We start from the raw sequence: 25,213 nt of genomic DNA, 5'->3' as shown, positions 1-25,213 counted from the left end.
TCTACCATAATATTCACCTCCATGGTCAGATCTAACGGCTTTTATTTTCTTACTTAGTTGGTTCTCAATTTCAGCTTTAAAATTCTTGAACACATCCAATAACTAAGAATTCTTATAAATCAAATAAAGATAGTCATAGCGTGAGTAATTGTTAATGAAAGTGATAAAATATTGTTGTCTATTCCAAGAATGGGTAGGAAATGGACCATAAATGTTCGTATGTATCAATTCCAAGACGTCACCACACCTATTGACATTTTTTTTCTTCACAGTTGTTTGTTTACCCTTAATACACTCTATACAAACTTGAAAGTCTGACAAATCAAGTGGATCAAGAATTCCTTTTGACATAAGCCTTTGAATACATTGATTTGAAATATGACCTAAACACCTGTGCTATAAAATTGATGAATTCTCATTTGTTAATTTTTGCTTAATGCCATAATTACTTGAATGTAAGGTTTCATTACCATTAGAGGCATTTATATTCAATTTGTATAACTTATCTGTTAGACTATCGGTACCAATAATACTTAAATTTAGATAAAGACTACCCATTCAATTTCTTAATGAACAATAATATCCACATTTGTCTAAACATGAAACATAAATTAAATTTTGTTTAAACGACGATACCACAAAAGTCTTCTTTAAATCCAAAGTACAACCAAAATCTAATTGTAATCTAAAAAAACCAATACCGTCACTATAGCCTTATTGTCATTTCCCAAATAGATGTATCTTTCATCATTAGTTGACATTCGGCTCCTTAGGCAACCCTGCATCGTGACACTTATGTGAGTAGTTGCACTCGTATCTATCCACCAAGTGTCAATATGCATTATAGCTAGATTAATTTCTGAACAAACAAAGTTTAGAAGTGTACTTTTCTTTTCACACCAAGCGGTGTATTTGGTACATGTCTTCTTTATATGACCATCCTTCTTGCAAAAGAAACAAGTGATCTCCTTATTTTGTTTCTTTTGCACCTTTTGCTTAGATGTCCCAGAAAAGACAGTTTGTTTTCCTTTATTGTCCTTCTTTCTTTTCTTGCCGGTACCATATCCCTAAGATGTCAAAGCCAAATGAGCACTTTCTATTTTCTCTTGTTTCAATCTCTCCTCCTCTTGTGCAAACTGAGCAATAAGCTCATTCAGAGTCCATTTTTCTTTTTATGTGTTGTAATTGATCTTGAATGGACTAAATTGTGTAGGCAGAGAGATCAAGACCAAGTGCACGAGTATGTCTTCTGACAACTCTAACTTTAGTGCCTTGAGTCTAGTCACAAGATTGGACATTTCCATTATGTACTCTCTTATATTCTCTTTCTCTTTGTACCGCATGGAGACAAGCTTACTAAGAATAGTGTTTGTCTCAACTTTTTCGTTTGCAGCAAATCAGTTTGCTATATGGTCTAAGAATGTCTTGGTTCGAGTCTTCTCAAGTATTGCACCCCTTATAGCTTCTGGAATTGAGTGTTTCATTATCATTAGACTCATGCAATTGGATCGCTCCCATTTTTCCATAGCAGCCCTTTGCTCAGCAGTACTATAACTAGTAAGGTCCGTAGGGCGATCCTCTTTTAATGCATAGTCCAAATCCATGCACCCGAGCATAATTATAACGTGCTCCTTCCATTTCTTGAAGTTTGTGTCATTAAGCACATGAATGTTATTAACATTAGCAGATAACGAAGATGTTGAATCCATACCAATAAAGCTCACAATCAGTCACAAAAAAAATATCATACATATATGAATAAATAAAAATTTAACATATATATATGCATGTGGGCCTATTACAAGACACCTAGCACAAACATTAATATTCAATCTTTGGACAAAAATATCAACTTGTAATTGGTATTCTTTTACAAAATCACTTCATAAATATTGACAATAAAACCGAAGCAATATGTCTATCTTTGGACTGACATACAACATACAAGGTAAACTTTATATGTCATACATTTATGACTACTTTATTTATTATTGTATTAGAATAATCTTCCTTTGGGCCGATTATTTTATACAATAATAACATGTTTACATATTTCAAAATAAATAAAATTATGTAATATAAGTTAATTTGACAACAAATATACATAACTTATTTATTTTGAAATGTTAAACACAAATGTAGCAAGAAATAATTTTTTTATGGTACAGAATCATAAATCATCATAAGGGTTTTGTAGCTCAGTTAGTAGAGTGCAAGAATTTCAACCTTGTGATCGTGGGTTCGAACTCCACAGTGGGCGTTTTTATTTATTTATTGTTCATGTGAAATGAATGGCCCATCAAGTATTGGGTCTTGAAAGTCCCCTGACCGAAAATCAAGTTAATAAAGGAAAGTGATTTCACTTTTCCTCCTACTATTTAAACCTTAATTAAATTTTAACCTACATAATAATGTAGGAAGAAACCTATCACTATTTTATGACTTTTCTTTTGGCCTTATTTGATCTAAAGCAGACATCTTTTTCTTAGTCAAATAAAGCTAGTGAAAAATAGATAGATACCAAACACTCTTGACAACCAAAAAAGTCATTTGGTTACTTTCCCATTTTTCTTGTTTATGAAGGGGTTTTTTCAATGGGTCATTTTTATTTATTTATCAATTTATGTGGGCACAAATTAATGGAGGTGCAAATTAAGGTGATTTGTAGAAATGAAGCTCCAAATGACGCCAACATTGGCACCCAAAAACCAAAGGATGCCAACTGACGCTGGCAGCAGCGCCAAACGATGCCACAACGTTTTTTCGATGCTTCTCCAGGCAGCGTCACGAGGAACGCCTACATCACCGGCATCGCAGCGTCACAGCAAAAGTGCAACATCACCGACGTCACATCAAAAGTGCAGTGTTACCCGTCATCGGCATCGCAGCGAAGACGTGGATCGGAATCGCTAACGCCCATGATCAAATTCGTCTTCTCCGATCACCAAAACGACGCCATTCTCTCTTGAGACCCGAGTCACCACTCTCCCTAATGGCCTCCGAGTCACCATAGAATCAAGCCTCCGAGTCACCAGGCCATGCCGCAGCTGTTGGTGTGTGGATCGACTTTGAGAGTCGCTTCGAGAACGACGCCACCAACGACGTGGCTCACTTTTTTGGAACACATGGTGTTTAGCCTAATGGCCAGCCACGACACTTTTCAAGGGGGATATTATGCATGGGGTTCGATTCTCTATGGGTCATACTTGAATCGACATGGTGTTTTTAGGTCAAGGTCTGGATTTCATTCTTCTTTGTTAGGTGTTTTGTTCAAATTGTGGCAATTTCTTAATGATTCAACATATGGCTCTAATGCCAATTGAATGAACTCCATTATGAATCCAAATATTAGACATGAATCTCATGTTAAAGCATATAAAGAAATTATGCTTGATATTTGCAGAATACGAACAAACCTGAGTCCTTTATGGGTGTTGAAGAAGTATGGATCTTCTAAGGCGATAGAGGGGAAACCACATTTCTGTATTATCTCTAAGATGGGAGACAGAAGAAGGAAATGATCTATCCTTTTAAAAGTGAATTAAATTAACACAAAAAACTCTTATGAATTCCTTAAATATCAATTTCCTCTATGCCTTAGGGACCATACCCTTTGGAATGTTGGGTTTCATGTGTCTTAGGTCCATCATCTTAGACACATGTGGCATTGGGCTCTACACATAAGGTGACCCATACTCAATGAATATTAATCGAAAAACATGTACAGATAGCTTAATCATTAACTATGGTTAATATGTGTGAGTCCATAGTTATTTTAACAATTCATCCCATGAAATTTAAAGTACCTTTTACAGTGGTTTTATGAAGTATAACTAGTATTTTTATATTTGAAATAGTGATTCTATGAAGTGTTTTTTTTTTGTCTTTCTAATACTTAAAAAAAATTTATTTTTTAAATATTAGAAATATTAGAAATAATTCAACTGTAAACCACATTTTTAGAACCTGTTTGACAATGATTTTATGAAACATTTATTCTCCTTCTAATGCTTGAAAGATAAAAAAGTTTAAGTATTAAAAATATTAAAAATATTTTTTAAAATCACTTCCAAACGTATTCTTAAACTCTTTGTGTGAAAATATTTTTAACCTAAAAAATATTTTAAAGTGTTTGGAAAAGTTTACAAAATATTTTTAAATATTTTTAAAATTACTTAAGATATTAAAAAATAATTTATATTGTTTTCATAAAAAAAGCTTAAAAATATATTTCTATTAAGAATATTTCAAATAAAAATGCTATCAAATTATTTTTAATATTAATATTTTTCATTTTATCATCAAATAAAATTCACCAATATACTCTACCTATTAAGATATTTTATAATTTAGTTTTTCAAACTAAGAGTCCATTTGATGGTAATTCTAAAACATATTTTTAATACTTAAAAATTTTTATCATTAAAATGTTAAAAATATTATAAACGTTTTTTAAAATCACTTCCAAACACACTATAAGATAAATAAAAGAATACTTTAATTAATAAGAATATCAAGCCCTACTCATTATTCAAGATGTTTTCTCATTGTACTCAAGTGAGCTAACAAATCTTCTAACTTTTGAAAATAATTTGGAATTCTTTAAATTGACCAATTAATTGTAAAGTGAATCAAAGCTAGTCAAAAATATTTTGTCCATAATTGAATAATAAATGTATACCTATAATAAAAATTTGACTTATTTAAATATTAAAAAATTAAATTTCATTTATTTTTAAATAGAATGTTATTAATCATTATTATTTTAAAATTAATCATGGCCTCCCATCAACAGCATATCTTAGGGCGTGATATTGAACGGCAATGGACAGTGGTTTAACGTGTAAGGGGATTTTAAAAATAGACCATATTTTTTAAAATATAATAATTTAAAAAAATATTTTTAAATCTAAAACAATTAAGACTTAAGAGGAATTGAATAGAAAGTTGAATTTGAAGAAACAATTTCAATTAAAGCTGAAAGTTGTCCTTTGAAAAAGACATCATACCTATGCATGTCATTTTCAAGGCCAGATCAAGTAGATTAAGGAATCACTTAAACATGCTACTAAACGATCACCGAAAAAATTGCAGTGCTCAAAGTAAAAGCTAATACGGAAACGGGTACCAATCAAATCATTTTAATTATTAGTTGTTTTTTCCTCCAACTTTTTCATATTATACTTCTAACTCATTTTACTTATTTTTATATATCATTTTAGATTTATTTCAAAATTTTAATATATAAAATTAAATAATTTAAAAATATATAAATTTTTAATTAATCATAATTATATTATATTTTTTAATATTTTTTTTATAAAAAATTTAAATATGAAACAATCCTTTTCTTTAACATTTTCTTTTTTTTTTTTTGATATTTTTTATTAACAAAGTATTTTTCCTTAACTTTCTTTTATTTCTTTAATGCTTTTTATGACCGAAACATAATCTTATAGGTTTAGATAAATTTATGATAACCTTAAAATAATTTATGAAAATCAATCATCATAAAATATACTTGAAAAATACCTTAGACTAATAAAATTGAAGGTACAAAATAGTATTTTGAAAACATGGTTCAGTTGTTAATATTAAGTGTTATTGGGACAATGTTTAATTTTCATATTTAACACTAAAACTAGAAATAATTAATATTGTGTTAGATTTTATATTTAAAAACTTTATCTTAAAAATATTTTTAATAAACATAAGGAAAAATATTAATAAAGTAAAAATTCACTTTTGATGTAACATTGATTGTCACGTCCGGTCGGAAGATATGGAACTCATCATTGGCAATATGTTAGTCAAACATAAGTTTGCAATGCTTAATAAAAAGAGCCCTCCAAGTCCAAACTTTAATTTTTTTTTAAATTAACTAATTATTATTTTATTTACATTTTTTGAAATTTGATCTAGAGATGCAGATAAAGAGCACACACGTGTAGAACATTTGAAAAAAGATGCCACGTCCACACTTTCCCACCAAATCTATTTACGCACGCTCATTCACCAAACCTTCCCCGCATTAAAAACTAGGAAAAGAAAAGGAAGGCGCTCTGCCGCATTAGAAAACAACCAAATCCAAATTTCAACGCCCGGATGGGCGGATGGGATTACGCATCTAGGGTTTCAACTTTTCAAGCCCAACCCCGCCAAAATTCATAACCCTAACCCTAACCCTAACCCGCATCCTATCTCCCTGTCTCTCGCATACTCTTCGCCGGCGGCATTGCCCCGCCTCTGCATGATTCGGATTCAGACCCGACCCTCCGCTTTCGGATCGGGTTCACTCCGAATTCGAGAGCTCTGTCAACGCCAATGTCGTCCAAGCCGTCGCTCTCCGCTTCCGCTTCCGCTTCTGGTAGCAGATCGGAGCATTCCAAGGATCCTACGGTATTGGTTGTTTCTCTCTGTCAAATGCACAGAACATTGCTTCTGGTTTTGTTTATCTTCGTTGTTTTGACTGCATTCCGTGTCCACCGAAGGCGATTCAGTCACATCTAGTGCATATGTTTGCTTGTATGTGTAGTTTTGTTTTAGTTTTCTCTGAAATTTGGAGTAGTCCGGAGGCAGATGGCGGCCTGCATTGTACGTAAACGAGGTTATTTGAGTGTTGGATTATGGAGGAGACTGCGAATTTGTGTGTATTTTAGGAGAATTTAGTGAATATGTTGAGCAAGCCTTTATCAATTTCGGAATTGGTCTGATAAATGCAAAGAATTGTGTTGTAATTATGCAACTACATGCTGGGAAAGAACACGGGTGTTTGAGCTTTTGGTTGCTCGGGTCTTGTTTGATAAAGAGTAAAGACCATTCAATTTAATAGTTTCACCTGTATAATTTTGAGTATTTATTTTTTGAAGCATTCTAAAAGGGCTTCCACAAATTGTGGGGTTTGATATACTAAATATGTGTCATGATTTCATCATATGGGAGGAATCCTTTTATTCACATAAATTTTGTAATTTTTAATTTCATATTGGAAACCTATGGAATATGATAAGTTGGACTGCAAGCAGCTCAAGTTCAAGGTTGAGTATGTCCATTCACCATCTAGACACCCTCATTACATGCATATTTGAAAGTTTGATGCTGAGGAAAAGGTTAAATAATTATTAGACATAGTAAAAGATTTGTAATTTCATAAACCGTGAAGGGCACCCATTTTAAGTAAATTGATGCAGTGTTTGGCAACAATGTTGGAAGTAGTTTTCCCTTTTTATTTCATGAAACAGACTCATGCTTGGTTCTGAGATGAATGTCATAGGTACATTTATTTCTTTGCTTCCTTTGTTTGCTTTTTGTTGTTTTCAATTCGTCATTATGCTTTTTTCTTTTATTTGTATTTTCTCTTTCTTGCATATCATTTTGATTAATTGTTGATTGAAATTGGGAATTACACTAATGCCAATCTATCGATTTTAGAGCCTTCTACAGTAACAAGGCTAAGAAATGTCATATCTGTTTCTCTTTCCAGTTTTGATTTATTTAAAATTTTCTAGTAGCTAGGTTGTAAGTATATTATGGTTTCTAAGTGGGTTCACCTCTTTTTTTTTTTTTTATCCTGCAGATGATTAAACTACCAGAAACAAGTCCGATTCCCAGGGACATTTCATCAGTCATTGATTCTTTAAAAAAACAGGCTCTTGCTGACCGGTGTGTTTCCATAAAGGTGCATTATATACAGTACCTGTGTTTTTTTTTTTTTGATCAGTAAGTAATATGTGTATTCAAAAGAGGCGCTAAAGAAGCGACTCAAATAGTTATAGTATAGAACAACTCACCCCCTTACAAAGAACCCAAGCCACTATGAAAGCACAAAAAACCCTTTCCCTTAACGCATGCACACCCATTCTATAAAATCTATTAAGGTCGAAGGACCATCTTTTATCCACAATTTGGTTTCCGATCATAGTAAATACACAAAAGAAATTTTCAGCTTTTGGATGGACAACACACCGTCCTCAAAAGCAATAGAATTCCTAACCTTCCAAATAACCCAAAACAAGCATAACGGTCCCAAAAGCCACACCACCTTCCTCTACTTGCCCACTAAGGGGCCTCTTCAACCTATGAGAGTTTTCTTAACCGAATGCGGAAAAACCCAAGAAACTCCAAAAAAAGAGAGGAACAAAGTCCACATCTCCCTTGTTCTTTCACAATGAAGGAGGAGGTGGTCAATCGATTCCCCACACTTTTGGCAAAGAAAACACTTATTTGCCAAAGCCCAACCACTTTTTTGCAAACGGTCCAAAGTTAAAATTCTACCCCACGAAGCCTCCCACGCAAAGAAGCTTATCTTGGGTTGAGCACAGGACATCCAAATAATCTTTGAAGGGAACAAAGCAGAAGACATCGGCTGCATTGCCCTATGCAAGGATTTTATTGAAAAAAACCCCATCCTTTGATTCCACCCATCTCGCCCTATCCTCCTCATCCATCCTCACCATCTTCCCTTCCAAGCAACAAAGTAACCTTCCCACTTCTTCCATCTCCCAATCATTAAACGGCCTATTGAAAGTAGGAGTCTAACTTTCCCTCCTTTCCCTCTCGGTTATCCAAACTTCATTTACCCACGCCTCTTTTGACGTTGCTAGGGCAAATAATGAAGGGAAAGCCTCGCTTAAAGGGCTGGTACCACACCACTTATCTTTCCAAAACCTCACATTCTTACCATCCCCCACCTCATAGCCAAAAAAAGGGGTTACAAGCTGTCCCATCTTATTTATAGCTTTCCATAAACCAACTCCATATGCCTTCCTAATCTCATAAGATCTCCATCCTCCTTTTTCCTCCCTGTACTGCCTTCTAATCACCTGATTCCAAAGGGCCTTTTTTTTCGTTTGCAAAGCGCTAAGCCCATTTGCCCAAGAGAGCCTTATTGAACGAACCAAGGCTTTTAACCCCCAAACCTCCTATACTTTTGTCTTCACACACAATTGGCCACCTTACTAAGTGAGGTTTTTGCTTGAGAGCGCTACTTCCCCATAGAAAATCCCTTTGTATCTTTTCCAATCTCATCCTAACCGCCCTTGGTAATTGGAAGATGGATATGAAATAGATCGGTAGGTTGGACAAGGTACTCCGAATTAAGGTAATCCTTCATCCTTTTGAGCTGTACTGTCGCTTCCACATAACCAATCTCTTTCTGAATATTTCCTCTATTCCATCCCATACATCAATAGATATTTGAAAGGGGCACCCAAAGGCATTCCTAGATAGGTGGATGGCAAATTTCCCACTTTATATCCAAATTCGTTAGCCAACTCTCCCACATTTTCAACTCTACCAACTGGGATCAGTTTACTTTTTTCCAGACTCGCTTTTAACCCTGACAAAGCCTCAAACCACATTAACAGCTAGCACAAGTGTGTCAACTGATCCTCTTTAGCTTCACAAAAAACCAACGTGTCATCAACAAACAATAAATGTGTAATCTGAACCCCTTCACCCCTTCTTCCCCGAACCATACAAGGTGTCAAAAAACTTCCAGCAACTGCTCTTTTCATCAAACAGCTAAAACACTCCATCACTGTTATGAATAAATAAGGCGAGAGAGGGTCTCCTTGCCTTAAGCCCCTTGAGCTTTGGAAAAAACCCGTTGGACTGCCATTCACCAAGACTGAAAATCTGACAGTGGATAAACGCCACTTTATCCAATTACACCACCTTCCTCCAAATCCCATTTTCCCTAATACCGCTAACAGAAATGACCAATCCACATGGTCATAGGCTTTCTCGATATCTAATTTGCACAATATTGCCTCTCTATTACTTTTCAGAATGGAATCTATTACCTCATTAGCGATCAGAATTGCGTCCATAATCTGCCGCCCCTCCACAAAAGCATTTTGAGACAAAGATATCACTTTGGCTAACTCTCCTTTTAACCTGTTAGCCAACACCTTAGCTAACCATTTGTAAAGCCCTCCCACCAAAATTATTGGCCTAAAGTCCTTCAAGTCCTCAACCCCCCCTTTCTTAGGAATCAAAACTAAGAAGGTTGCATTCAGGCTTCTGACAAATCTCCCCGTCTCATGAAACTGTCTGAACAAATTCATAACCTTCTCATTCACAAAATCCCAAGCAAACTGCCAAAAAGCTATTGAGAAGCCATCCGACCCTAGTGCTTTCTCTCCGCAACAGCCTGCCAACGCTTCAAAAACCTCCTCCTATGAAAAGGGCTTCTCCAACCTTTCCACATCCACTTTTTCCAGCCTCTCAAAATTTAACCCATCTATATTAGGCTTCCAATCACCAGGATATGTCAACAGCTCTTGGAAATTTCTGCCAACCTTCTCTTTGATTTCACTTTCCTCAATTAAACACCTCCCTTTCACCTTTATTCTATTTAGTTGATTCCTCCTTCTGTGAGCATTTGCCATTTTATGAAAAAACTTGGTGTTTCTGTCCCCCTTTTTCAGCTAGATTTCCCTAAACTTTTGCCTCCATGACACTTCTTCCAATAAGGTCCACTTCTTATATAACTCCCTTGCCTCCTTCCTAGCCTCTTCTTCTTCCATTGACAGAGAACGAACCCTCTCTTCCTTATTCCAGTAATCTATTAAATTCCACGCATTTTGCTTCTCGGAGTCGATCTGTCCAAAAACCTCTTTATTCCAACTTCTTAAAAACGGTTTTAAAGCCTTCAATTTTTCAGTCAAGATGAAACTAGCTGATTCGCTCACTTGAATCCCCTCCCACCACCGTCTTAGCACCTCTTTAAAGCCCTCACTTTTCAGCCACATGTTCTCAAATCTAAAAGGCATGGGGCCCTCTCCTCAATCCTCCCCCATCCAGAAGAATCGGGGCATGATCAGAAACCGGCCTAGCTAGAACAGTTTGGATGGCCCCCTGAAAATGAGCTTCCCAATCCTCAAAAATCAGGAATCGATCAATTCTAGACTTTGACCGATTATTGAGACCTCCACACCACGTGAACACCCCCCCTTGAAGAGGCAAGTCCCTTAAACCTAACTCCTCAACCACCTCTGAAAATCTCCTCATCGCCTTGGACAAACAACCTCCTTTGCTCCTCTCAGAGGGGAATCTAATTATGTTTAAATCTCCTACTACGCATCATGGTTCATTCCATAACCCTTTAATTGCCCATTGCTCACTCCAAAATTCTTCTCTCTCCATTTTCACTGTGGGCCCATAAACTCCTGAGAAACACCAACAGAAACCATCCTCATAGTTCTTAAATTGACAAGAAACTGTAAATTTGCCCACTTCCATCTCCTCTAATTGCAATACCCTGTTATCCCAAAACACCAAAACCCCCCCAACCGCCCCCCTGGAATTTAAAGCCTCCCATTCCAAGCATTTTCCAACCCCGAGGCTTTTGACCAAACCATTTGACATCTCCTGGATTTTTGTTTCCTGGAGACACACTAAGTCGACTTTCTGTGATTTAATCACATCCTTTATCAATTTTCTCTTTTCCCTGTCTTTTGCCTTCCTTACATTCCACGAAAGAATTCTTAGCTTCATCTAATAGACTCTTGATGGCCCCGATCCCCTTCAATTCCACCATAATTCACTCACCACTCAAGTTTCTTTAACTCACGATCAAATCTCAAAGGTCTTTGACCTTTTTTTTTTTTTTTTTTTTTTTCCGGTGACCCTCTCAGAACAATCCCTTCTTTCCCTTATTTTGTTGAGGAGTTTCAAGATCTCACTTTCAAAGCTCTCTGAAGGCATTCCTAAGCACTGACAAAATCTTGCAAGACAACTATACCTCCAAGACTCCTCGTCATCTCTTTCTTTCTTAGCCCTGTCGTCCCTCCCCTCTTCCAACATAAAAGAAACACCCGTTCCCATCTGATCGCCCCTTTCTTCCGTCATACACACTCTCAACGGAGTAAAGTTTAACTTCCCTTCACTTTCCTTCACCACAACGTCAATACCACACCTCTCCTCCACCTCAATCACAACCCCCTCCCCCTCAGAGTAAGTAGAAGAAGAAGAGACCCATCCCCCCCAAAAGCAAACTGTAGAAGGCTCAAGAGTGGAATACCTAGCATTTTCCTCCATTAGCCACTCGTTCGCAAAGGAAGCCCTTCCATTCTCGCTTCTCTCTACTGCAAAAAACATCCCGCCAGGCAGGAGCTCTTCTTCAAGCCATTTCTTTGAACACGACCGACTGAAAGAAGCCCTAGCTTCTTTTAAACGTCTTTCCTTTGTGGCCTAAAAGAAGGACAAGCCCACAAAGCCTCATTGGACTGTCCTTCTATCAAACCCAAGTTGGGCTTGCAATCTACCCCACTCGGCCCAACCCAAGGAGGGCTTGAATGGTCATCGCTGTAGGCCTGCCTCGAACCTTCACTGGACCACCCCTTTTCCCAGTAGTCCCGTGGCTCACTGAGCTTCTCCCTTTCTTTTAAAGCCCAATCCAAATGGACTTGAGAGACTTCAAGAGTGGGCTTGCACTGATCAAGCCTATTAACCCCTTCACTTAAGCCCACCACTCCTCTCCCTTTACCACCAAACTTCTTCCCTAAAGCTGAAAAAGCTTTAGTTGTACCAAACGTCCCGTCTCCATCAAGCTTTTCTTCCCCTCCAACTTTTCTGACTTAATCTGCCCCCACAGCCTCCGCAACATGCCATCTTTCCTTCCCTTTGCTACTGCTACTCTTCGCGCGTGAGCCCACTTCCTGTTCTTCCCTTGCCTTCTCCTTCTCTCCCCCTTTCATCTTCTTCATCGGCACCACCTTAGATAACCATGGTAGCCTCTCCCACCACAGCTGTAATGCATAGCAGTAATCATCAACCGCTAAATGCATAGTTCTCGGAAAAAAAATTCCCCCTGTTCTTCATCAAAATTCTGGCCCATTGGAGCTGAGAGCAGTTCTTTGTTTCTCCATCCACCTCAACAAAGCCTCCGCAACAATCTCCTATTCTCTTAAAATATTTTTTCACTCCAACAATGAAGCGGGAGTCCCACCACTCTTACCCATACATCTTTAGCTTGGCTTCCTGCCTTTGAGCATCCTGCCTCCATGCTCCATTTCTCTAATTGCAACACTTTGTCTTTAAATCGTCGCGTCCCCCTCTTAAGTGTTCTCTCTGCCTCATCTTCATTTTCAAACTCCAGCAACATTAAAGGTCCTCCCATACTCAGCATTTTCAATCCATTTCTTATATTCCAACTGTGTTCCCCCCAATTTCCAGCAACTCTGACTCCCCCATTGACCTAGCACCCCGTCTTCCAACAAGGCATCGACCCAGTCCTTCCTCCCTATTTCTCAGCCCTCTCCCTCCAACTTGAAGCCATAAAGCATCTCCTTGCCTTCTAGCTGGCTCCTTAGTCACATCCACAAAGGACTTCTTCTCACCCTCCACCTTCTTTTCATGGCACCTTTCATTCTTTTTTTCTATTACCATCGTTTTCGGCTTTGACATACCTCGTAGGGCTTCCAGCTTTATTTCCTCATGCGTTACTACCCCTAAAACCCGAAGTTTCTCAGCAAACAAGGCCCAACCTCTTAGCAAACCCTTTCCTTCGGGGACAACTAAACAAACCCTCTTAGACTCTACATCAATAACAAAACAGAGAATGTATCTCCTCGCCCCATTTTCACGTCTTTCCACTTTAAACTTTCTACCCTCTTCCTCCCACACTTTATCTAATCTTCCTTTCCTTTCCTCCCCACAACATTCTTCAAGACCTTCAAGAAACTTTCTCAAACTTGTCACCCCAAATCTAATCCAGGAGGAGAAACCTCTACTTCTTTCCAGAATGGTACCTCGTATCTTCCCTCTGACTTCCTCTACTGAAACCTCAAACGTCTTTGACTCAATCGCAAACCAACACTTTCCCCCTCTCATCTCATAGGTTCCTTCTAGCTTATGAAGAATGTTAACCTCCAAAGAGTGGTTCACTACTTTTTCCAGTACCTGTGTTTTATTATTGATTTAGCTAAAATGCTTTGAGATATGGTTTTCTTAATATATTAATGCATATCTTTTTTATTTTATTTCCAGGATAGAATGGAAGAAAACAGGCAGAGTTTGGTTGGTATCACAAAACATCTTCATAAATTGTCAGAGGAAAGAAGAAACAACAGGAATAGTGATATTGACAAAAGTGTAGATCTATTAACGAAGAGGCAAAGAGATGCACTTGATATGCAAAATGGTAATGATGCAAATAATGGGGATAAGGCTAGCCATTGTTCCCAAGAAGATGGACATGTGTCTTCAGCAGTTCTCCTAGGATCTAGTATTGCGGTCAAGAATGCTGTTCGCCCTATCAAACTTACTGAAGTGAAAAGATTGCCTCCTTATACCACATGGATTTTCTTGGACAGGTGTGTTAAGGTTATGATGTATTTTGCCTTCCTGTGCACTTGCCTACTTTTCATTTGATTATAAATTTGATGTCACATACTTACATACGGTTACAAAGTTTCTTTTACACAATTGATGTTTTACATGGTCAGAAAAGTTCTACTTTGTGTTCATATCTTCATTATAGTTGTTAAATTGTATAGCTTTTGGTGCATACTTTAATGGTTTTCACATCTTGTCATAGCTTTTAACCTATATTTTTTTGATAGGATAGCTTTTAACCTATATATCCTGTAGTATATCAGTTTCATGGTTGTTCTTAGTGAACCATGGTTTATTATTAAAGTGAGCAGGGCAGAGCTAGAAATTAATTTCAGAGTTGGAAAGGACTATTTTTATTAAGACAAGATTAATAAAATTTAGTTAATATGAAACTTTAAATATTAATTAATATTGTCCATATTTAATGAATTTATCATTGTACTCAACAGAATTTTATGATTGATCCATTGATGTTTCATAGTTGATCTTAAGAAATTCAATAACTTTATTTTGAAAATATTCAACAATTTTATTTGAACTTTGAAAGTTAATTATTTGTTGCCTGATTATTTATTTATTTATATTTAAGGAGTTTTTCTTAAAAATAAGATAGGTTTGGTGAATATAATTTCATATCAGCTAAATTGAATTGAGAGCAACTTTATGGTAGTCTTTTAGATTTGGTTAACTGGGTAGGAAGGCAATTGTTTTTTGATGACATTTACATCATGAGAGTACATTTACGTTTACAAAATAGTTTAGAAATATAAGCATATATATAACATAAATGGATATTCTAAGAATGAATATACCTGGTGAATTTCATGGAAAGATGTGTCAAAGAGACAAACATGCATTCATCTTATGTTGAAGATCAGAGGTAAGAAACAAATCTAGCAAAATATGGTATTTTATTTCCTTACCCATCAAAGGTTTGACTATAAAGAATTCCTGAATTTAAGTGATTTTCTGAAGGCATTCAAGGCTTGTGCCTTGGTAGTTGAGTGAAAGCAAAAGCTCAACATGTTTGGATGTTTGGGATTAGTCATCTGGATGAGTATCCCATTAATTGAGATTCTCAGAACCATCTTGTGTCTATAATGCTTTATTAAATTTTCTGAAGGCACGTAAGGATTATATCTTGGCAGTTGAGTGAAAGTAAAAGCACAAAGAAAATGCATTATAGCCATATTTTAATATTTGAGATTATTTATCTGGATGACTAAACCATTTAGGCAATCTGGATTCTCAGAACTATCTCATTAGTGCGATTGAGACTCCAGGACTTGAATATGCCAGGAATCCTGTCATGGAAACAAATCAGCAGTAACATCTAATTCTAGCACTTTGCTTAGGGCTATCTGGTTCTAGTCTAGTGAACCTGTTTTGTGCAATCTGGTTCTAACCTGGGGAGCCTTTCTTCACTATGTTGGATTTTCACTTACCAATGAAACTAACAAATGATAGTTGATTGTTGTGTTCAAACATAGATTAAACAAGTAAAATATGAATGATCCAGAAACATAGGCTTTGAAGCCCTAAAACAGAAAGTACAATTGTACTCAAATATGGGGTAGAAGAAGCGCAACTGTATATACAGGGGCTGCAATTTCCAAAGAGAATGAGAGCAGGAAGAAGAAGATGAAGAGAATCATATCTCAGGTGGAGATTTGTGGTTGATGGAGCTCTGTTAGAGAAGATGTCTCTGTTCTTCTATCTCTGGTTTTGAACAAGAGAAGAAGAGAACTCTATCTGGCAATTTGTCTTTTGTGTGATTGTGATTTATTAATCTTCCATTGTTGTTGTTCATTTCTATTTTATCTGCTCTTAATTTCAGCTTGTTCTAAAAAAATAATATTCTATGATAACTTTGGTGCAGAAATCAAAGAATGACAGAGGATCAGTCAGTAGTTGGTCGTAGGAGAATTTATTATGACCAAACTGGTGGTGAAGCTTTAATTTGCAGTGACAGTGAGGAGGAAGCTATTGAAGAAGAAGAAGAAAAGAAAGAGTTTGCAGATTTTGAGGATTATATACTTCGGTTGGTATTATGAAATTGCCTAATTTCATTCATGCCCTCGTCTTTCCTTTCTGTTGAAGGCTTGAAAATAATTTTCACTGCCAGCACCCATTCGCTTGGGTGGCTGTGCAAGGGGCATTGATATTCAACCTAGAGAAATTACTAAGCATGGCATACATCTGCAGTGATGGATACATTTGTAGAGAGAAGGCACTTACAACATTCTAGTCTCTAGTTACATTGCTACAAGCTATCCTATTAAATCTCTGTTGATGTTGATGCCCCTATTTCCATTTAAATAAAAGTTTGGATAAGCCTTACCCTCATTTTGACATCATCCCTAATCATGCTCCACGATGTTTCTGGTGGCATGACATGCTGGTTAAACGGTGTCTGCCTTTGGCATGATAAGAAAAGGCAATTTTGAGATAAACCTTGAAATTAAAATTAAAGGATTAGGCTTGTACAAAAGCATCATTATATATATCTTGTTCTTGGGTTTATGTCAAGTATACACATTAGTTTACTTATTTTTCACTCTCTGTTACTTATTATCCTGTGTTTGTGTGTTTTTTTTTTATAGTTTTGCCGATAAAAAATAAGACTACATAAATAGAACATATCTAAACACAAAACAAATCTATCCTTATGGTGCTTCGCAATCCCTATCTTATGACTTAACTTGCTTCACTTCTTCAAATTCTCTTCTTTTATGAGATGTTTGCTGTTGAGGTGACCTAGTTCAACTAGCCCTTATCCTTGTTCACCATTCCAATTAATCCAAGCTATATCTTCTATTGAAGTGTGGGTATCATATTCTTGCTCACTACCTGAAAACTTGCTATTATACGATCTTGCTCTGCTTGTCACAGTACTTTTATGCCAAATTCCTTCTCACTAATTCTGTCATCAGTCTTCATTGCGTGTGACTAATCCTTCTAAATTGGATTTCTCCTGTTTACTACTCAATTGTTTTACCTCTAAGTTTTCTAACTACTCTTATTATTCATTTTTGGATGAAAATTAAATAATTTATTAACTAGATAAGAAGAGCCTTACATGGAAGGAGGAGCAGTCCTTTTAGAAAAAATCATAGTGGAAATGCTCTGTGAATTCCTCAAGAGCACAGGCTTCTGTTTTTGCCAAGAAATCTGCAAACTTGATGTTTCAAGCAGCCCAAATATCCACATCTATACTGGTAGATAAACTAGTAATCTCCCTCATTAAATAGATAATCCTTTAAGAACCTAAGCATGTAGACGTTTGTCTGTTTAATGACAATTGAGAAATCACCTTCCATCTTAAATTTGCTCTCTTGCTATAAGCCTGTCTATTGCCTTCATGAAGCGGCAACCGATCTGCTTTGATGGCATTACTGATGCTCACATACACGTCCCTCATGATCTCATTGAATACCAGCATTTCCATTTTCCCTGGTTTCCCTAATGAGCTTTCATCAATTGCTCTACCTCTTAACTTCTCACCATTTACTTTTTATTCTCTCCTCCATTATCACACGCCTCATTCGTTTCAACATCTACATCTCAGTTATGAGCATTGTATGTGCATGTTGTTTCTTCTCCTATCAAAAGTTTCTCTAGAAATTCTGTGAAAAGAATGGGTAATCTGCAATTTTATTTTTATTTATTTGTTCGTTTCAAATGAAACAGACTCTAAATACATAAAAGGTTCTGCTTAATTGTATGTGGAAACTGTAGAAATTTCTTGTCTGCTCTGCTAAGAGCAATACCTATGTATGACCCAGGCCATTTACTTGTCCTTGCAAAGATCTTGTTGATACAACCGATATATTCTTCATTCCTCATTGGTGTTAAGACGCGGGCATTGTGAAATCTTCTTTTCTCCCTCTTTGGTGTGGCTTGGGTTCTCTCTGGTTCAGTTAAGGAAACTCTTCTTGGATGACATGGAGCGTTTGTAGGGAAAACCCGTAAAAAGGCGTGGCAAATGGCCCCCTTATGTATATTTTGGTCAGTCTGAAAGGAAAGAAATTTGTTGGCTTTTGGGAATGAGGTGCTTTCACTCCAAAAGCTGAAACATTTTTTTGTATGTAATCTTTGGTCTTGGGTTAGGGTGTTTATAGTTTTGAGCCCTTTTTTCTTTTGTTAGCTTTTTTGAGTGGCTAGGCTCTAAGTAAGGGTAGGGGTTGTTGTTTCTTTCCCCTTCCTTGGTTTCGAGCCTGTGGGCTGCTTTTGTATACTCCTTGTATACCTAGAGGGCACTAGTTTGGTGTTTCCTCTTTTTGTTTATTATAATTCTCTTTATCTATATAAAAAAAAAGTATTCTTCATTCCTCATTCTGATTTTCTATCGCAAGATTTTGTCAGTACTTCAGGTTTTCCCTTCAATGTTTGAGGTGTGACATGCTTTAGTTGGACACTTGGATGAATAAAAAAATTGAAGTTTGGAATTTTAATTTATTTTTCTTGTGATTGCTTGCCAACAAGGGGAAAAAACTAATTATCCTCTTTGTGTTCTGTATTGTATTTTTCTTTGCCAGAATGACCATCAAAGAAACTGGTTTATCTGATCCTGTGCTTGAGGCATTGGGGCGGTATCTTTCTAGAAAACCTTGCGAAGTCAAGGTATGCAATTAATTGTACAATGTGATATTTGTTCTTTAATTAAGTCCATAGTTCTGTTTATCTGAAGCAAATTATTTTGCGTTTTCTGCCTTGCTTTCTCTCCCATTTTTTCTCTAATAAAAACTGGTCATAGTGTGAACTTTGGTCCAGCTGTTTCCCATTTGTTTTGTTCTGGCTTTACAGAGATATGAAACAACATCAAACATCTTATACAGGCAAGATATGAAATTCTTAATAAGGGAGAGAAGTCTGTGGTGGGCTCTAAGAATGGGGTGATCGAAGACATTTCACAAACTTTGACTTCTTATCTTGATAAAGATCTTGATGCAGCTCTGGATTCTTTTGATAACCTATTTTGTCGTCGATGTCTTGTAAGCTTCTTGTTTTCCACAAGAACTATTGATGTGCCATATCTACCATAATTGTCTTCTCTAGATTTTATTTTTTATTTTTATTTACTTGCAGGTCTTTGATTGTAGATTGCATGGATGCTCACAGGATCTCGTCTTTCCAGTAAGTTGAAATTAGCTAAGAGAAACAGTTGTCTGAATTTCTAAGGACTCTAATATTTGTTATAATTTTAAATTTTATCAGGCTGAGAAACAACTTCCATGGAATCATCTTGATGAGGACAATATACCATGTGGCCCACATTGTTATCGATTGGTAATGATGGGTTTATGATTGCTGTGATTTGTATTGCTAGGCATCTCTTAAATAATCTGTAACTAAGCAGATTCAAACTTACTTATGCTAGGCTGTGAAGTCTGAAAGCATTGGTATGGTGAGCTCTCCTGTGTGTGCTGATTTTGAAGACAAAACCGCTCCTTCATCTGATGGTGCTGGGCCTCATTTATCATCTAGAAAGAACTGTGGTCCATCTAGTAAAAGGAGGGCAAAGTCCTGCCAAAGTGAAAGCGCTTCATCAAATGGAAAAAACATATCTGAAAGCAGTGACTCAGAGATTAGACCGAAGCAGGACACCACCTCTACTCATCACTCTTCATCCCCACCCAAGACTAGACTTGTTGGAAAATGTGCAATTCGTAAGAGGAACAGCAAGCGAGTTGCTGAGCGTGTTCTGGTTTGCATGCGGAAAAGGCAGAAAATGGTGGCTTCGGATTCTGATTCCATTTTGAGTGGACGGCTTTGGCCTAGAGATATGAAACTTAGATCTAATTCACGTAAAGAGAATGAAGATGCTAGTTCTTCTTCACTGAAAAAGGTGAAACCTTCAATCACTGGAAGGTCTAGGAGGAAGTGTTCGCCAGTCCAGGACAGTAACAAATTGGTTGAAGGTGAAGTTCCTGAGGGCCAAATGAACGAGATGATTAATGATCCGCCTGCAAGTAGCAGTGATGACACATTGAGGAAAGAAGAATTTGTAGATGAAAGCATGTGTAAACAAGAAAGAAGTGATGATAAATCCTGGAAAGCAATTGAAAAAGGCTTTTTTGAGAAAGGTGTAGAAATTTTTGGCAGGAACAGGTCAGTGGAGTAATAATATACATTGTTTTTTACTTGATTTATTTGTAATCTCAAAATATATTAAATTAATTAAAACACATTGGAGATGGTGCTGGAAATGCATGACTTTTAATTCACCTTATCTCAGAACTTGCGTATGACTGCACTTTTTCTCTAGAAGTGGATATGTCAGCTGTGGGAAATGTGAAGTGGTTCTTCCTTATTTATTTACTTATTTTTTCTTTTGTCATTAGTTTTTTTTTAAGACTTAGAAATTTTTTTGTCCTACTCATGATATGTTCATATTAAATCCAGCAATATGTTTATATTTAATCCAGCAGTTTCTAAGACCCTAACTTTCTATCTGTTTCTTGACTCCTTAAATTTTTTATATGCATGCCATGAATGGGAGCACCATTATTATTGTTTATTTATATATTTATTTTTTAAAATGTAATTTTCTATAGTCTGGTTGCTGTGTCACTTCATTCTCCTGGATAGAGGCTTCACAGTAGTAATTTTAAAAATCTGGTTGACCTGTACTTATGAGCTTGATGTCACATTGGCAGTATATGGTAATCGGGGGAAAGTGCTCCTTTTCATGCTGCTGTTTAAGTTGCTTTTATACATTTTTCTCGAGATATTTCCATCTTGCCATCATTAATTCTTCCTATAATTATGTTTGTTTACTTGTCATTACAGCTGCTTAATAGCTAGGAACCTTCTCAATGGTATGAAGACATGTTTGGAGGTATTTCAATTTATGAATTGCTCTGAAAATAAGCCATTCTTCCGAGCTGGGGATGGTTCCAATTCTATGGTTGAAGGCTATTCTAAGGTTGACTTTAATGAAACTATGGTTAGTATTTTTTTGTGCTTATATACATATTGTATCGGACCCTTCCTTCCTTGACAAGGCATTTTTCTTTTTATTTTTTGGAATTTCTATTTTCTCGTATCTTTAGGGTAATGAAGTAAGAAGAAGATCAAGATTTTTACGCAGGCGGGGTAGAGTTCGCCGCTTGAAGTATACTTGGAAATCTGCCGGTTACCATTCAATTAGGAAACGGATATCTGAGAGAAAAGATCAGCCTTGTCGGCAGTACAACCCATGTGGTTGCCAATCTGCATGTGGAAAGCAGTGTGCTTGTCTTCTAAATGGGACATGCTGTGAAAAATACTGTGGGTGAGCCTTTGTTTCTCATTCTGAATAGCACAGAATTAAATATAAACTCATTTCCTGGATTTTCATTTCCCAATTCTTCCAAAAATGGCCAAGTACTGATCCTTTGGATTCTTCCTCATGGAGCTTCAAGTCTCTAATTTGAGATATTGTGGTTCATTGTTCTAGAGGTGATCATGTTATATTAATGCTGTGAGAATACTCTGAAATTTTTTTCTCTCTCATCTAGATGCCCTAAGAGTTGCAAGAATCGATTTAGAGGTTGCCATTGTGCCAAAAGTCAGTGCCGAAGTCGTCAATGTCCATGCTTTGCGGCAGACAGGGAATGTGATCCAGATGTTTGTCGGAATTGCTGGATCAGGTGATTTGTAATTGTTGATGTTGATCTTTTTGTTCCATCACTGTCATGCTTTTTGGAAAAACATAAAATTTACTTGAGTACACAGTTAAGCAGTAGTATGACATTATATTTGATGGAGCAATGAAAAGATGAGATGCTTATGTTAATTATCACAACCATTTGAGAGCTTTAGGGCCTATTTGTCAACTGTTTTTTAAAAACAGTTTCTGTTTAGAATAGAAAACAGTTATCTGTTTGGAATAGAAAAAAGTTATCTGTTTGGAATAGAAAACAGTCATCTGTTTAGAATAGAAAACAGTTTTTCAATTTAAAAAATATGTTCAGCAAATTTTGAACTACAATCAATTTTTTGAGAATTTGTTCTAAAAACATAGTAATTTTTTAGGGCAAATTAGAGGTATTTCTCAGATGTTTTTTGTACAGTGTTATGAGAAACAATTGGAAACACGGAGAATAGGCTAGGAACATTGCATTGTGCTTAAGAGCACCATGCTTTCACGGAGAATAGACTCAGAAACATTGCCAAATCAACTCCTAGTTTTTCAAACATTAAAGCACCCTGAGGGTTGCCTAATAACTTCCCTTATTATTTAATGTTTGTGATAGAAGTTACAAGCTGTTGGAACTAAAGCATGGATTTGAAAAACTGTGGTCAGACCACGTGAAACTTTGAGTCCCTGTTGATGCGCTTCAGTTTTCTTAAAATAAGCTTGTTTCTCATGGTGAAACCTTAGTTTAAGTTTGAAACGTTTTTGCTCATCATATAGAGGTCAGTTAGGGAAAATTTGAGAATGGGGATGAATTTATGACATGGATTTGAGCTGGTTTGTAGGTGATTGTGTGTATTCCTGAAGTCCTTGTGCCCGATGAGGGTGGAGCATGGTGGTCTCCCTGTTATCTTCAAAAAAATAATAAAAGTTATAAGAAGTGTTGTGTTTTTGAGCTATTTGGTCCATTCTCTCGCTCTCTCTCTCAACTATATGTTGTTGCTACTCTGATTTTCTCACTGTACAAATTTCTACCATCTGAGCTGCTTGAACTGGCGTTGCAGTTGTGGTGATGGTACTCTTGGTGTACCAAGCCAAAGAGGTGATAATTATGAATGTAGAAATATGAAGCTTCTTCTCAAACAGCAACAAAGGGTAATAATCTGGTTACTTATTGTTTTAATGACAAATATTGCCAAGTGTTCACCAATTCTAGCACATGTTTGTGGGGGCTGGGGTGGGGAGATGTTCTCAAATTTGGAAATACCATGTTGGTTTCTTTGTTTGTTTCATGACTAAGATATCCTAGTGTATACCTTCTTGTGTGTGTATCTGTGCATTTGTGAGAGATGTAGTTCTCAGTTTTTGAAATACCATGTTGGTTACGCCATTTTGTTTCATGAAAAAAGTATCCTAGAGCTTACCACCTTGTGCATGTATTTGTGATTTATTTTTTTATTTTTCATATATGAAAAAGATATCAATTGCTTACCATCTCTTGGGGGTGAGTTGGTATTAAAGTAAGATGAAGTTCTCAGGGTTGGAAATTACATATTATTTAATGAATTGCATTTTTTTTTCTGATAGGTAAACAAAAAATGTATTAACAACACCTAACAAAGAAGCACACCAAAGTACATGGGACCCATAGACAGGAAGCAAAGAGGCAAAGGGGAAAAAGGAAAAAAGGACCAATAGAAAACAATAGCCTACCTTATATAGTTTCCAACCAATTTATAAGATTTATCATAAACATGAAACCCCATCTATATGCCTCTTAACTCACAATAAAAGTTACTAAGAAACGTGTTTGAACAGTTGATCCAACTTCCCTTTGCTTTCAAACTATCTCTGGTTTCGCTCCTCCTATAATGGTCAATACACATAAAGGGACAGCCCTCCAAACCTTCAATTTTCCCCCCCACAAAAGATCTGGGCATACTCATGGTCATTATATTTTTTGTTTTTCATGGTGTTGTATATATACCACTGACACTGACATCAACTGGCATTGTCAACTGCTGGTATTTGATGGCAATATCTTTTGGCAATACTTTTGTTTGGACTCTGAACTCGATTCCCATATATTTGCAGGTTCTGCTTGGGAGGTCTGATGTATCTGGTTGGGGAGCGTTCTTAAAGGTAACATAATGTTCAAATATGGTGCTGTTTCGGGCTTGGTATCTCTAGCTGCTGAATAATGCTTTTTCATTCTTCAGAATAGTGTGGGCAAACATGAATATCTTGGTGAGTACACTGGAGAACTGATTTCACACAGGGAAGCAGATAAGCGTGGAAAGATTTATGACCGTGAAAATTCTTCGTTTCTCTTTAATCTGAATGATCAGGCATATACTCAATACAACCTTTGAATTTGGTTTAAAACATACTTTCTATTTTCCATTTTTCGAATAGAAATATGAATTGCAAGATTACTTTTTCTGCAGTTTGTTCTTGATGCCTATAGAAAAGGTGACAAATTGAAGTTTGCCAACCATTCTCCAGATCCTAATTGCTATGCAAAGGTACTCTTTTGATCTCCCTCACACAAGGGGTCTGCCGTTTTCTTTGGTGAACCTTATTGAGGTTTTGATAAAATTGTTTGAGAAATACCGAGCATCACCATTTTGGGGTGCTTTAACCAATTTCCCTCTCACAATCAATTTAACATGCTGTGGCAGGTGATTATGGTCGCAGGGGATCACAGGGTTGGCATATTTGCCAAGGAACGGATTAGCGCAGGAGAGGAACTCTTTTATGATTACCGTTATGAGCCAGATAGAGCTCCTGCATGGGCTAGGAAGCCAGAGGCGTCTGGTGCGAAGAAAGAGGATGTTGCTCCTTCTAGTGGCCGTGCTAAAAAGCTTGCTTAATCAATCATTTATTTCAATCTTGATAATATTTTTGTCATTCTTTTACACGCAGAAACATCATTCTCATTGGCCTTAGAGGAAAGGTGGATTCTTAGCCATTTTGTCATTTAAGGGACGATTGTCTATCTCCATTGATAGGGAACTTGGACTAGATTTTAAATTCTACATATTCTACTGAACTTTCTGACAGAAAATTTTCATGTAAGAGGGAAAATGGATGAATACATGACATGAAATGTTTCCTGTGAACTGCCCATATTAAAAAGATGTGAATCAAGGTGGGTTGCCTTCCTATTTTATTTTTTCAGTCCATTGACTGGTTGGGCATCCATTAAGAGGAGCGTATTACAAGTCTTCTATATAGCACAAATGCTTAGTA

General features: G+C 36.5%; 2 protein-coding genes across 5 annotated transcripts; one reads left to right on the top strand and one right to left on the bottom strand.

The window, feature by feature from the left end:
• Positions 1-1,397: 1,397 nt before the first annotated feature.
• LOC117917232 lies at positions 1,398-1,709 on the bottom strand. Its single transcript, XM_034833434.1, has one exon. It carries the CDS (start codon positions 1,707-1,709, stop codon positions 1,398-1,400), a length of 312 nt encoding a protein of 103 aa, XP_034689325.1.
• A 4,348-nt stretch (positions 1,710-6,057) lies between these two features.
• Positions 6,058-25,083, top strand: LOC117918774 (histone-lysine N-methyltransferase CLF). 4 transcript variants are annotated; one of them, XM_034835661.1, is made up of 17 exons: positions 6,060-6,399; positions 7,577-7,678; positions 13,993-14,318; positions 16,220-16,381; positions 18,879-18,963; positions 19,179-19,334; positions 19,429-19,476; positions 19,558-19,629; positions 19,721-20,451; positions 21,133-21,268; positions 21,396-21,616; positions 21,843-21,974; positions 23,026-23,116; positions 24,056-24,103; positions 24,181-24,309; positions 24,409-24,486; positions 24,643-25,083. In XM_034835661.1, the coding sequence occupies exons 1-17, from the start codon at positions 6,325-6,327 to the stop codon at positions 24,832-24,834; spliced, it is 2,784 nt and encodes a 927-aa protein (XP_034691552.1). In that variant the 5' UTR covers positions 6,060-6,324; the 3' UTR covers positions 24,835-25,083. The 4 variants fall into 4 exon arrangements, with proteins under 4 accessions (XP_034691554.1, XP_034691552.1, XP_034691551.1 ...); XM_034835660.1 differs by having other exon boundaries at positions 21,133-21,289; XM_034835662.1 differs by lacking the exon at positions 6,060-6,399 and having other exon boundaries at positions 7,576-7,662; positions 21,133-21,289.
• Positions 25,084-25,213: the final 130 nt, after the last annotated feature.

The sequence above is a fragment of the Vitis riparia genome, chromosome 7 (genome assembly GCF_004353265.1).
Source record: "Vitis riparia cultivar Riparia Gloire de Montpellier isolate 1030 chromosome 7, EGFV_Vit.rip_1.0, whole genome shotgun sequence".
Lineage (NCBI taxonomy): Eukaryota > Viridiplantae > Streptophyta > Magnoliopsida > Vitales > Vitaceae > Vitis > Vitis riparia.
Note: the sequence above shows the minus strand (reverse complement) of the source record. Positions and strands in the feature narration are given on the sequence as shown.